The sequence below is a fragment of the Solanum tuberosum genome, unplaced genomic scaffold (genome assembly GCF_000226075.1).
Source record: "Solanum tuberosum cultivar DM 1-3 516 R44 unplaced genomic scaffold, SolTub_3.0 scf00344, whole genome shotgun sequence".
NCBI classification, from domain to species: domain Eukaryota; kingdom Viridiplantae; phylum Streptophyta; class Magnoliopsida; order Solanales; family Solanaceae; genus Solanum; species Solanum tuberosum.
In genome coordinates, this window is record NW_006239273.1 from 22,245 (window position 1) to 36,662 (window position 14,418).

The window sequence follows — 14,418 nt, forward strand, 5'->3', positions numbered from 1 at the left end:
ATGCAGCTAGTTTGTAGTAATTCGAGAAGTAGGGATGTATCTCTGTAATATTTTTGCTCTTCAAAGCAGTAATTGCTTGCACACAAGGTATTCGTCATGTAGAAATCTCCCACAATTATAAATTTTATTTTCAAGGCAAATAGTGTATCTTCGCCTACCTTCACACGTTGAATAAATAGATGTATCATTCAAAAAAATATTAATATACATGCTAAAGTGGATAATAAATACATTAAAACAATATATTCTCTTGAACACCGATACATTACAAAAAAAGAAATTCAATATTGATACATAAACATAAAAAAGAAATTAACATGTATCTGGTACGTTATAGTAATAACACACTTACTCACAGCTATAAAAAAAACCCTATTAAATATACATCAAACTAGAATTGTATCAAGTTGAAATCAGTAATGTATCATGATTTATGTATGCATATACAAATTCAAAAATCAAAAAAGAAATTCACATGTATTTGATACTTGAGATTAACATTACACTAACTCACAAATGTGAAAACCTATAACATGTACGTCAAAGTTTTAATGTATCAAACTCTAACCAGCAATGTATAATGACATATAGATCAGTATACAAATTCATGAATGAAAAAATAAATGATTAAAGCACAAGAATATGTGTCGCGTGCCTTTTTTAATTAGGTCTTTTAACTTGAAAATTGAAGTTATGTATTTTGTATTTTGCCATTACAGCCACTAGAGTAGCTTTATCCTTGTACAACTGCTTCACCTTCACTTTCATACTATTTGTATCATCTATTCCTTCACTTTTGTATCATTCATATCTAACTTCACTTTCCCAGATTCCTGAATGCCTCAACAAAATTAAAATATTCATTATGTATTTTATGAAATTTTTGACTATGGATGAAATAGAGAGAATGATGAACAAGAAGAAGAAATTTAATTTTTTTTTGGTTCCTTTACGTTATATGACTGAATTGTTGACAGTAATTTGGAATTTATAGCACAGTTTATAGAATTTTAATTTGATTTTAAGTCCCCCCTTAATTAGCGCAACAGATAGATATTATGAGATCTTAATTTGATTTTTAGTTTCCCCCCTTAATAAGCTCAATAGATGGATACATAATGATATAATGTATCAATAATAATGTATCCAGATCCTGAGTTATGTCTCCGGAATGCCTAAAAACATGAGATTTGTGTTATTAGAAAAAGAGTAGGGATAGAAGGTAATTTCACTCTTACACTATGAAATTTTTATAATTTATACTTTAATTAATGCTTTTTTTTTTTAATAAATATGAGATAACTATTCTTAGTAAGATAGTCAACTAATATGAAATGGAGGTTGTATCTTTTAAATTAGGGAAAAGGGTCTGGAAAATATTTCAACTTTGGCCGAAATTGTTGTTACGATACCAAACTTTGGAAAGGACCTTTTACCCCCTGTACTATTTAATAGTGTATTTTAAAGGTACATATGTGTCTATGTGGACATCATAAATATTGCATCATTTTAAATAGTAATGTGTCCACGTGTGCACATATATACCTTTAAAATACACTATTAAATAGTGCAGGGGGTAAAAGGTCCTCCATAAAATTTGGTATCGTAACAACAATTTCGGCCAAAGTTAAAGTATTTTTCAGACTCTTTTCCCTTTAAATTATGATTTCATTAAATATGGAGTAATTAATAATATGTGGTTAATACAATGTACGACTAACTAAATAGTAAAGTCATTAGTAATTATGAAAAATTGTAATGATTCACTTGCAAAAGAATTAAACGTGCATGTATTTATACTTGGTTAATATTACACGAGATTGAAATCAAATTTTACCAAGAATTGGAACCAAAAATGCTATTAAGCCTTTTTAAAAAATATGATCCTTTAGTTAATAAAGAATATTCTTTCTGGCAATTGATATACTAATCACAAAATTAATTCATCATGCCTAAGAAATTGTTACAGATGATAGAATTCACATGCAGAAATTCTTATGGTTTAGGAGACTTGATTTATTTAAAGGTGAAATGATTTAGAAGACTTTTTACTTGCTTCGACGGTACTTAATGAGATTTCAAATAAATACTTAAATTTAATCAAATACATACTTTAAACACCTCTAACCTTTGAATAAACTTATGTGATGATAATTACATTGTGTTAGACAAAGTAAGTGAATCACACACCGTTCTTCTTCATCGCCATGGATCTTCAGTTAGAAGTGTATAAAATATGTATTTTAATCAAATTAAAGTATATACTTAAAATATAGTGAAATAGAAAAGTCTGAGCGACAAATCGAAATAAGTATTAAGGTCTTATTTCACTCAATCTAAAAAAGTACTATTGACATGATAATCTGTATTTATTTAACAAATTCAAACTCTACTCGTTGTTGTGGCTGATGAAGGTATCCTCTAATCTGTTCAATAACAACTTATATTCATTTAACACTTTTTTTTTCTGATATTAGAATTGTATTGTAACAACATGTCTGTTTTGATTTAATTTAATAGACCTTATTTTAAAAAAAATTTACGATAACTAATTGAACTAATTTTTTTTTTGTTTAAGAAAATTTTAGAGTTATTTTCTCGTATATTTTGTTTCAAATTTTAGTTTCATAATCTATTGACCACAATCCAAAATGTACTTACGTTGCATGTATAACATAAGCTAACATAGAAATCACAAAAATATATCGTATAAAATAAAAGTCGCCAATCATGCTTGCACAATTTATTTTAATTCAGTTTAATATTTATTGAATATATAAATTCTATTTAAGTTAGTTTAACCACACGCTTAATTGACTAGTGAGAAAGAATTATCTTTTAAGCAATATAACATTAATTATCTCAGTAGATGTTAATTTTTATTTTACAATTATACGAACCACACACAAATATACGTCACATATTTAATGAATAGTCAATTTAGTTGAGTGGGCATAACAACATATGACTTCTTTAATTAAATAATAAGAAATTTTAAGTGTGCACGAAATAAATCATGTCAAGTTCTTTTAAGTACTTTGCCGTAAGACTATTATATCATATTAAAATTTAATTAATTAAAATTAGTAATATAATATTAACACTTCAAAGTAAACAAGACTAGAATATAAATTGGGGAGAAAAATTATTGCTCTCATCGAAGTTTTGGTTAGTAGTCAAAGTGAAGGTGTAATATTTTGAATAATTTTAATATGTTAGACTTTTAAGACTAAAAATTCTAAAATACTTTACACACTACAATAGAAAAATAAAAGATTTTTTCTGTCATATAATAATCTTCTGCCACCTAATTGGATTCTAGTGTAATTGGTTGATCTATTCTATTATTAAAAGTCAAATGTTCTTCATGTAAAATTTGTGTTTACTAAGACGCCAGAAAGTGGGATCGGAGGTTCTCAACTGCCGTAAACAACAAACAATTAAAAATTATAATCAAGCATATGATAAAGATAGTTTGACGACAGTAAATAAAATATATTCATAACCAATTACATGTTTGACGACACATTTATACACTATTTTTCTATACCGGCTCTCTCCAAGAGGGGAGATCATAGCCAAAACAAAAGTAGGGAAATCACTCTTGAGAAACAAACAAGAAAAAAAGTGAAATTGAGGCTAAATTGGTAATGTCTTGTCATTTTAAATGAAGTAACAAATAATTAATAATAATATATTTAATGTAATTTTATATAGAAGAATCCAGATAAATACATATTCCATCACAATTACTTGCTAATCCGGACATACAAGCACATCTCAGACCAAAACGACGGTTTTGTACCAACTATCATCAGCGGCTACTTCAGCTTCCTGGCAATTCTTCGTGCAGAGTACCACAGCATCCTGCAAACTCATACTCAAGTAGAGCAACCAACTTTTTGCATTTCTGCAAGGTAAGGCTTATACATATGACCAATGTGGCCCCGAATCCCGCTTTGTTTTATCTTCTGAGGTCCATAAGTTTGTATTGCAGATGCTTTGCTATGTCACCCTAGATTATGAAGCTGAGCTATCATTAGAAAATAGCAAAATTTCTGTTGAGTCATCTAAAGGTAATTGGATAACACTTTCCGTAGAGCGCTTCAGAACAGAAGAGGTTTTGTTCCAGTTTGTTATGCCGCTGGCTTCAAGATTCAACACGCGTCAAACATAGTTAATGACGAAGCTGACAGGACAACGGCCAACTATAGAGAGAACAAATTAGGTTTTATGACAAAGCTTGCAGTTGTTACTGTCATGATTACAAAAATTAGGTTTTAGGAGTTAATTTTTTTCCAAATCTTTTAGATTATGCAATTTTTCCTTAGATGTTTATTTTTCTATATTGAATCTGCTAATTTCATCGACATAAATTAATTGTTCTGATTTTTGTTGGGTAAATTCTTTGTGTTGCAAATTCTTTTCTGATTTGCCTATCTACAACTTTTTCTCCTCCAAGTTTGTTCCTTTCTGCAAGAACTTTAATTTGTTTGAGAGGCTTACTACTGTGAGACCTTAACAGAAAATAGGAGCTGCAATTTTTGTAAACATTATATAGTGACATATCCTAATTGATGCGTTAAGTATTAGTTTTCTTCGTGATTTACATTTGTAACAATATAGTGACAAGTTTGTACTCTATAGGTAAGATATGTAGTTCACTGGATAGTCGTAGTTTTACCAAGTGAAAGTTCATAACACATATAAGGTTGAATCAATAATACTTTGTTCATCCCGGACCTATCCTTACTAGTATAATAACATATGGCTAACAATAACGTACGACTGTAAAATAGTATAATCATTAATAATTGTGAAAAATTGTAATAATTCACGAGCAAAAGAACTAATGCTGCATGTTCAAAATACTTGGTCATGAGTATTGCAAGAAATGAAATCAATATTTATCGGCAATTGGAACCAAAAATGTTACTAAGCCTTTTTTAAAATATGATTCTTTAGCTAATAAATAATATTCTTTTTTGCAATTTATATAGTATGAAATTCCTATGGTTTAGATGGATTGATTTATTTAAGAAGATCCTTTACTTCTTTTGTTGACTTCAGAGAGTTGCGACTTGCAAGTAGATCCTTAAATTTGATCAAAACACATATTTTAAACGCCCTTTGATCATTAATCAAACCTAATTGTACTTGATTGGAAAAAATACACAAACCACACGTGGAGCATGAATATGAATAATTTTGATTTTAAAAGGACCAAAATTAGAATAAAATAAATAATAAATATTGAGACTATCCGACATTATGATTTGAGATTGTTTTGCATAGATTATATTGATATTATTTCTCTCTTCAAAACCTATTTAACAGCCAAAAACAAGCAATTAATACTCCCTAAACATGTCTTAATTCTATTGCTTAATGGTTAATACTTTCTGATTACCGAATTCGGAGATTCGAGATTAACACTAAGCAAAGGAGCTTAATCATCTTTTTGTATCTGCTCTCTTTTTCGCCCCTGGTCATAAATTTATCAATCTTTTTACCTCTTTGTTCTCTGCACAATCGTTTTTTTTAAGAGTGAAACTAAAGTATCTCAATTTACGTGAACTATCACTAATTATTTATTAAAATTCACCTCAATTATCAATCATTCACCTTTTCTACTTCAAATATATCACTATTATTTTGGTAGAAAAGTGAAAACTTGATCGTTGAGACATGTTTTGTTGAAAAATAGTTGACGTAGGAAAATAACATAACTAGATGTATTTTGACCACGAACATTTTTTTTTATATAGAAAAAGACAAATATATGTGGATTTTATCCCAAGGTTCCTTTTTCTTTTTATTTATTTTTAGGAATATTTAGCTTAAATTTGTGAATTTCACATGGTTCAGTAAGGGTGACAAAAGTTTCAATCTTTTTGTTAAACATGGAATTGCTTTTTCTCAAAACATGTTGTATGGTCTTGAAAATTTGGTTTTGAAAATTGTAGTTCAATATAAGTTCTAATTCTGATAAAAATAATTATTTTTGTGATTTTATTAATTTATATTGTTAATTTTATGTCTACACATCTAAAAATATCTCCTAAATTTATAAAAACACATTTTTAAAAATTTACCATACTTTTCACACCATGCGAAATGTAGTTAGTTTTTAATTTTATTTGAATTCAAAGTTCGTTTGTCTTGCTTTTTAATATCTCCAACAAATCTATTTAAAAAGTTCATCATCCCCACCGGATCCGACTCCTCTCCATTTCCCCCAAGTTCTAGCTTGGATTAGAGACACATGTCATAATTTAGAATTAATGGTTAAAATCTAATTGATTAAAGCAAAGGCCTAACCATAGTTATTTACTTCCATATATTTGTTTCTTAAATATTTTTGCAATACATTATATTTTTTCTAAATATATTAAAATCTTTTCATTACTGTCTGCATACATATTTAAAACTTTTATTAAATATTTTACTTTTTTGAAAAAAATTATAATACAGTTAAACGTTTTTGGTATTCTAATAGAATATTAAGAGCTACAATATCTATTGAGCAATATGAACTCCATTTAGGGAGTAAGAAAGAATTTAAAGTTGAGTGACAAAATTTATTTTACTCCTAAAATAAAAATAAAAAGTCAGGTCACAAATTTTTATTTTTTATTTGGCAAATATTATTTGAGAAATGACAAATGTTTGAAAAAAAAGAGAGTAAAAAATCAGCAAAAAAATTACTCAAGTAATTAAGAAAAGAAATTATTTTAAATATATTTAGGAAAAATATAATATAAATCTAAAATTATTGAATTGCAAAAATATTTAAGAAGCAAACAAATAAAAGTAAATAACTATGATTATGAATTTTATTTTAATTAATTAAATTTCAACCATCAATTCTAAACTATCACATGTGGCTTGGTGGGGATGGGAGAGAATCCAAATCCTTATTTTTCTTTTCTTAATATTTTTTTCCGGTATAAATAATTGTGTAAACTGTTTTTTCACTTTGAAAAGAAAAAACAAAAAAATAAAAAACTTTTTTTTTTCGTTTTCTCCCAAATCTCTGGAAAAAATCTTGTAATATTAATTTTAAAAAAAGAAGCGAAGATCATCGATCCAGCAGCAAAGTCAATACGCTTATGATTGGTAATTTCATCAATCCCCAGATTTAACTTCAATTTCAATTTTTTTTATTTATGTGAATCTTCGTTAGAAATTGAAATTGATATATTTATGTTGATTGAGTGAGAATGTGCTTTCTTGTTTATCCGAATTTTTATCCTTCCACTTGTATTCCAAATTGTTTTTTTAGGTAATGGATGCACTTTGTCAATTTAGTAATATTTGAGGAATTTTGAGTTCATCGTGTCGGGCGGAGCTAGAATTTTGAGTTTATGAGTTATGAATTTTAAAAAAGGGAAGTTTAATGGGTTTTGGCTCAATAAGTTATACATATTAAGTGAATTTTCTTCATTTTTTTTCTTCTGTGTTTTGCTTGGGTTTGATGCACTTGAACCGATGGTCCACGAGGTAGTAGTAAGGTCTGCGGAAATAGCCTCTTACTTCCATGAGGTTGTGGTAAGGTCTGTGTACACTCTACCCTCACCAGACCTCACTTAGTGGGATTTCACGGGGTATGTTGTTGTTGTTGTTACATATTAAGTGAATTTCTTAATATAAATATAGGGTTTTGACCAAAACTATTGAGCGTGTAGCTTAGCAATTTTGTTAAGGGTGTTTAAAAGCTTAGTATATAGTTTTAAAAAAGTTGTTTTGACCCTGTATATGCAGTATTATTTTCTATATGTACAATGTAGTTTTTCGACGAAGGCTCTTTGAGTGACCACCCTTGAGTCAATGTAGCTATGCCATTGGCTAACACACCCTTGTCAGGTGTTCTTTCATGATGGTCTTTGATAAGTTTGAAGTGGAAACTGTTGTGGGGTGAATCCCTTTTAAGAATCTTTTTAAGTAGCTTAAGCATGTCATGAGTCAAGGAGACCTCCTAAATTATTTATTAAATTTGCTTTCTTGAAACTTTTGAATTGAGAATACCTTGTTGTTTTCTATGGTTAAGGGACACAAAGTACAATGTAGGGGCAGGTGCCAAACATGATCATAAATTAATGGAAATTTGCAGTTAGCATGGCATACTGCATAAGTTAGTATCACTTGCGGGAAGAAGAAATGGGGAGGGCATTAGAAACTTGTTAGGCTGCATCAGTGTAAAATCCTAATGAGTGAGTGCTAAATATATCTAAGAGTCCATCATCTGAACAATATAATATTTCACTTTACTCTGCACATTTGAATCGTTATATCAAATTTGATGTCGATCTATTTCTCTACTCCCCTTATGAATATCATTTACTCTTTTTACAGTCTCTACACTTCAGGCGTGTCTTTCTTGCATTGAATAGTTTCAGAAATTTTAAAAGAACGTCTTCAAAACCACACATCTTTGCAAACTTTGAATGATTTGTTTTAAGTAACATAGAAGTTGCGGTTCTTCAATTTATTACTCAGAGAAGACTTGAGCGTAAATTCAGTTATTTCTTCTATTTGTCATATGTTTTGAATTGGTCAATTAGATATTTGAGAGCAGAAGTCATACGATTTCAAGATAATCTAAAAGATTAAAGAGCATTTTAGAAATGGTACTCGCTATCTCTCTTTCTTGAACCAGTAAAGGAAAGCCCCGAGTTATTGGAGCCGAAAGCAGGAAAGTCCCATAAAAAAGGCCTTGTTGGAATCCACTGTCCAAATAACAGAAAGTACGAACATTTGTAATATTTCCCACTTCAAATCTGCAAATTGAACTCTTACCATATTGTGTTTTTTGTAGTTGTATGCTTGTGAAAGCAAGATGGTGAAGTTGACTATGATTGCTCGTGTGACTGATGGTCTTCCTTTAGCGGAGGGGCTGGATGATGGCCGTGATATTCAAGATGCCGATTTCTACAAACAGCAAGCCAAGTCCTTGTTTAAGAACCTCTCTATGGGCCAGATTGAGGCATCAAGGATGTCTGTAGAAACTGGGCCTTATATTTTCCAGTATCCTTTTATTTTGTTTCATTTAACATCTTTTCAATGTTCTTTGTGTGATTAAATCTCTCATATCAATGCTTACCGAAGTTTCTCAAAGTGCAGAGTTATTTTTTTGAACTTTATTTTGTGAGATGGGTACAAGCTAAGTAACAAAATGGTCACTCCAAATAGCTTCTCTGAATTACTCATAGTAGAGATAATGATGTGTAGCAATTTCGATCTCAGAGAATACTGCAGAATTTTGTCACTTTGTTTATGCACTTGTTAGTGAAACTGCATTTTTTTAATTTTTGGGTGAAAGCAGGTCCATTAGAGAGTCCTGAACAGGTTTCCCCCCTTTCTAAAAATAAGTAAATAAAATTATTTGCCAACTATTGCCAGTGTCTTTGTTGCAGCTATAATCAGCACAGCTTGTGGGAGAACTGTAATTTGGTATACGCATGAGTAGATTATATAACATCTGCAGTTAGTGTTGCAAAATTTAGGGACAACTAGGATTTTTCATGGTATTAGCATAAGTAATGAGGGTTCCTTGGGTTGACTTTGATAAATTTACAAACCTGGTAATGTGCTGGGATAGTTCTTGGTAGATAATTTTGCACAAGATATGGTTCTCTACAAATAATATTCAATCAATTTTACCAATAGTTGCATCATGGGCGGATTAAAAATGAACAAAAAACCTGCCTTGATCCTTTTCTTCCAAAGTACCCACAAAATAGGCAAAGGGATGAAGAATGGATCCGGCTAAGTGCTTTCGATGAACCAGGAGGGATCTTTTTTGTTTTCGTATTGGCAGACTTATTTCTCTTATCACGTATCCCTCTTCTTTATCTTTTTCAACCCAATTTCTTTCTCAATCTAAAGTAGTAATTTGAATGACATCTACTCTTGGATACACAGGAACTGATAAATTCATTTTGGAAAAGCAGAAGCTAATAAATAAGCACACTACAATTTGTTCTTATTATTAGTGGTCTGTTTTCTGGCTTTTTTCATGGTATGTGTGTTACCTATGTGAGGACTATGTATTCATTTTCTGGATTAATAGTAATATCAATCTTGTAGATGGAAGTGTGATTTATTGAACAAAATCTCATGGATGGCTTGCATTCCAAGTTACACTTTGCTTCTACTACTCTTTCCTTTCTAAAATAGATGCACTTAACTACTGCTTTTTGACACTAAAAGAAGGTGTTCTCTGGGGATTTAGTGTTCTCTTAACTGGTTCACTCAGTTATAACATTGAAGGCCGTGTTTGTTATTTGACAATGTGTGACCGCTCTTATCCCAAGAAACTTGCTTTTCAATACCTAGAAGACCTCAAGAATGAGTTTGAGCGTGTCAATGGGAGTCAAATCGAAACTGCTGCTAGGCCATATGCTTTTATTAAATTTGGTATGGTCTTGTCTTTACGGTGCACTGTTGTAATATCTAATTGATCTTCTGTTGAATACTAATCTTTTTTCTTTCTGCAATTTGTATTTTTCTTGTTTCAAAAAGATACATTCATACAGAAGACAAAGAAACTGTACCAGGACACCAGAACTCAGCGCAATATTACAAAGTTGAATGATGAACTCTACGAAGTTCATCAGATAATGACTCGAAATGTACAAGAAGTTTTAGGTGTTGGTGAAAAGTTGGATCGTAAGTTTCTCATTCCAATGTTTGCCTGACCTCATTACCTTCTTATAATATCTGGAAAGTTTCGTGTGCCATTGTTAGCACTACCTTATTGATCTTTCAAATATCTGTGATATTACTAATCCTCAATGTCCTGCTCTGTCAGTTTGGCCTTGAAAAGCTACCAAATGCTGTCTGACAGCTTCTTTATTTATAAACATTTTATGTTTTTATTCTCTGTCATTTTCAAGTTTATTGTTATCCTGATATAGTTAGTGGTAGTGCTTATTTGTTATGTTCAAGGAGTCTCTTGCAAATATGAAACTTCATAGTATACTTCCTAGTTCAGTTATAAAGAAATTTTGAGCTCCAAGTTTTTCATTAATGGTGCACCAGAAACAAGTTGAAAGGAGTGTGGAAGACATGTCCATTATGATTTATTCATCCTCCTTAGACTTCATTAACTTTTTTTAACAACTGACTTTGGTGTGAGGTTCCTCTACATTGTGATATAGCGTATATTGGTATATATGCCCTTTGTCAATAACCAAAACAAAACTGACTTTTCTGTAACTTAATTTGATGACTTAATATTGATTCCTCTTTTTTTCTCTTTGTTATGTGCTCATTCATCTTTGATCATAAGGCTACCAAGCTAAGGCCTTCATGTATTTCTTTATTACATATGTTCTTTCTTCTCACGACATGATTAGGACATACAAAGGACAACTATTATCAGATGAGCTATAATCTTAGAAATCCTTATATTCTCAAAAAGTAGGTTGTTGCTCTGCTACTCACTTGTGGTGCAGAGAGTGGAGCAAAATCAACTTGTATTAAAATAAAGTTAAGAGTTGTGTCAGCTGTGACATTTTATTGCATCATAGAAATAAAAAACACAACTAAGAACACACAACAAAAGAAAATGATTTATATGACTGATACAAACTAATTCGGGTTAAGGCTTATTAATTGTTATTACAATAGTTCCTGTGTTTGTCAGGAGTCTTCTTATTCTAGTTAGAGACTCGTATGTCTGTTTAGGGGTAAAGTGAGATATAAGGAACCTCCAGTTTTAGAGAACTCTTATTTTTCTTGAAAGACATCATTTATTTATTTAATTTTTATGCATGATTCTTATTTATTTATTTTTTTGAGAAATCTGAGGGTTAGTTGGAATGAAATGCATCTGAATAAAGAGGAACTTTACAAAGATTCTTTTAGTTTACCCAACTCATTTGGAACTGATATAGTTGATTGATTGAATGTAAAACCAAAAGCACATGTATGTTTTTCTGTCAGTCATAACTCATAAGACTTGTAGCTTTAAAATATATCAACAATCTTACTCTTCTATGATATACATTTGTTATATAGTTGGTTCTCCCTCTTTTTTCATCCTTCTTATGTTCATCGAACATTCTCCCGTTGTTTATGTTTGATATTAGAGATTTGATTGTTCAAATATGAAATTGTGCAGAGGTCAGTCAGATGTCCAGTCGCTTGACATCAGAATCCCGCATTTATGCTGATAAAGCAAGAGATTTAAACCGTCAGGTTAGTGTCATGGAAAGTTTGAGATGATACGTTCATATTCTTGGCCAAAAATGTACTTTTATCCTTTAAAAAAAGTTTACTTTCTACTTTGCATTAGTTGGAATGAAAAATGGTGATGTAGGAGGATTTAAAGGAACATGAAACTTGGGATTTGTTCTTAACTTTCTGATGTGCACACAGATGCATATGATGTAGGACCACTGTAGAAGATTATGGGGCTCAATATGTCCAAGTTTATTGTGGATGAAAATAAACTAATGTTCAACGGAGTATTTGGAGGCCTGTTGATAGCATGTGCTTTGATTCTTATCACATGCTATTAAGAAATAGAATGGAGAAATGTTTAACTATGATTATCACCAGCAAGGACTTCTGTTTCCTGCCATTGCTCTTTGAATCTCGCACTTAGTTTGGTCCTCATTTGTGCTTTGACTAGGACATACAACAGAAAATGGCAATGAAACTTTGACCATGTCTAGTTCTAGTTTTAGGTCCCATTTCATTTTCTTAAGATTCAATTTGAATCCTAAACAATTATGACGGTTTGTTTTCTCAACATTTGAATATTTAAAACATGTAAAAGGGCAGCTCAGTGCACAAAGCATCCCGCGTTCAAACAGTGTCTAGGGAAGGGCTGCACCCCATGGGGTGTGATGCAGAGTGTAGACTGTCTACCCTAATACAAACATTAGTGTCTGCTTTCATGGCTTGAACATGCCTTTATTTAATAAATTAATAATATAAAATTCAAATAAAATATTGACGAGTAATACTATGTCAATAAATATTTGTAAAAAATCATATGGTGATTGGTGGTGGTGCTTGTGGGTGCCGACTGGGGTGGTAGTTGGTGGTGGTGATTCTGGGGGGTAGTTAGTGAATAGTAATAATGGTGGCTGATAGTATTAGTTAGTGGTGGTGGTAGTTGTTGGTGGCCATTGATAATTGTGGTGTAGGATAGTGATAGCTAATGGTAGTGGTGGTTGATAGTGGTGATTGTCGGTAGTAATTGGTGGTTGTGGTAACAGTGGTTGATGGTGAGATTATAAATGGTGACAAGTGGTGGTGGCGGTTGACTATGGTGATTAGCAGTTGTGGTAGTTGATAATGAATAGCATCGTAATGATATTAAAACTTTGTTATATATTTTACTCATTTAGATCTATTCAGACCTGTAACTAGTGAAAACAAGAATAACACACTTATTGATTGAGATTTGAAGTATTATGATTCGGGTCTAAAAAATAAATGCACTTAATGACTAAAATTTGAATATTAAATCCTACTATCAACGGATATGGTGTAGTGGATGGGGCTGCTCCTTCCTTAACTAGAGGTCTCGGGTTCAAGCCCTGGATTTGGAAAAATCCTGGGTAGGGAGTGCAAAAATTTGAATTTTAAATCCTTGCACTAGCATAGACATGCAGTCATGTATCACATGTGGATGGTCTTGCCTCCTGTCTTAATCAATATGCTTCTTTTATTTTCTTATTTGCAATCACTTTAATATAGTGACTCATATGTTTATTAACTTTAGGCTCTGATTCGGAAATGGGCACCCGTGGCTATTGTCATTGGAGTTGTTACTCTCCTCTTCTGGGCGAAAAATAAGATTTGGTGATGCGACTATCCCATATGCAGCTTAGAGAAGTGTCATTACTCTTTGATACTTACTGATTTTGCAACATCAAACTGTGTGGCAACCGATAGATCACTTAACATTTCAAGGTGACTACCGTGTTGTGTGCGCAATGAAGAGAGCTTTTGGAAGATGAGACACTCAAGCTATGAGTTTGATAATGTAAGACAGATAAACCATGATGAGCCATGTTGGTAAACATTGACAAAATGATATCAATCTTAATCCTCAGCATATTTTGTATTGCTAAACTTTAAAATTTGAAGTGCAACATTTATTGTAGTGCTGAGTTGATCAGTTGCAACTTTTGATATGTTAAAATACAGCTATAAGATTGCAGTGTTGATGTTTAGTTCTTTTCTCTTCTTCTCCATTTATGTATGCTAATGAAGTTCTGGTGTTTATACACAAGTCTCGATTATAATCGAGTTGAAGCAAGAAATACTGACTGCTGTGCAACATTTTCCAGAAAAATGCCAGTGTTGTGCAACGATTCATTGCCTTCTAAAACCGAAAAACCAAAATTTGATAAAATCAAACTGAAGAACCGGACATCCACCCCAAAAGCTAACCAC

At 31.3% G+C, this 14,418-nt stretch overlaps 1 protein-coding gene across 2 annotated transcripts; it reads left to right on the plus strand.

Moving 5' to 3' along the window:
- Positions 1-6,983: 6,983 nt before the first annotated feature.
- On the plus strand, positions 6,984-14,202 carry LOC102583914 (25.3 kDa vesicle transport protein-like). Of its 2 annotated transcripts, none has more exons than XM_006361267.2 (6): positions 6,984-7,119; positions 8,819-9,027; positions 10,259-10,419; positions 10,525-10,671; positions 12,128-12,204; positions 13,742-14,202. In XM_006361267.2, exons 2-6 carry the CDS (start codon positions 8,840-8,842, stop codon positions 13,823-13,825), a joined length of 657 nt encoding a protein of 218 aa, XP_006361329.1. In that variant the 5' UTR covers positions 6,984-7,119; positions 8,819-8,839; the 3' UTR covers positions 13,826-14,202. The 2 variants fall into 2 exon arrangements, with proteins under 2 accessions (XP_006361329.1, XP_006361330.1); XM_006361268.2 differs by lacking the exon at positions 6,984-7,119 and adding an exon at positions 8,435-8,747.
- The last annotated feature ends 216 nt before the right edge of the window (positions 14,203-14,418 follow it).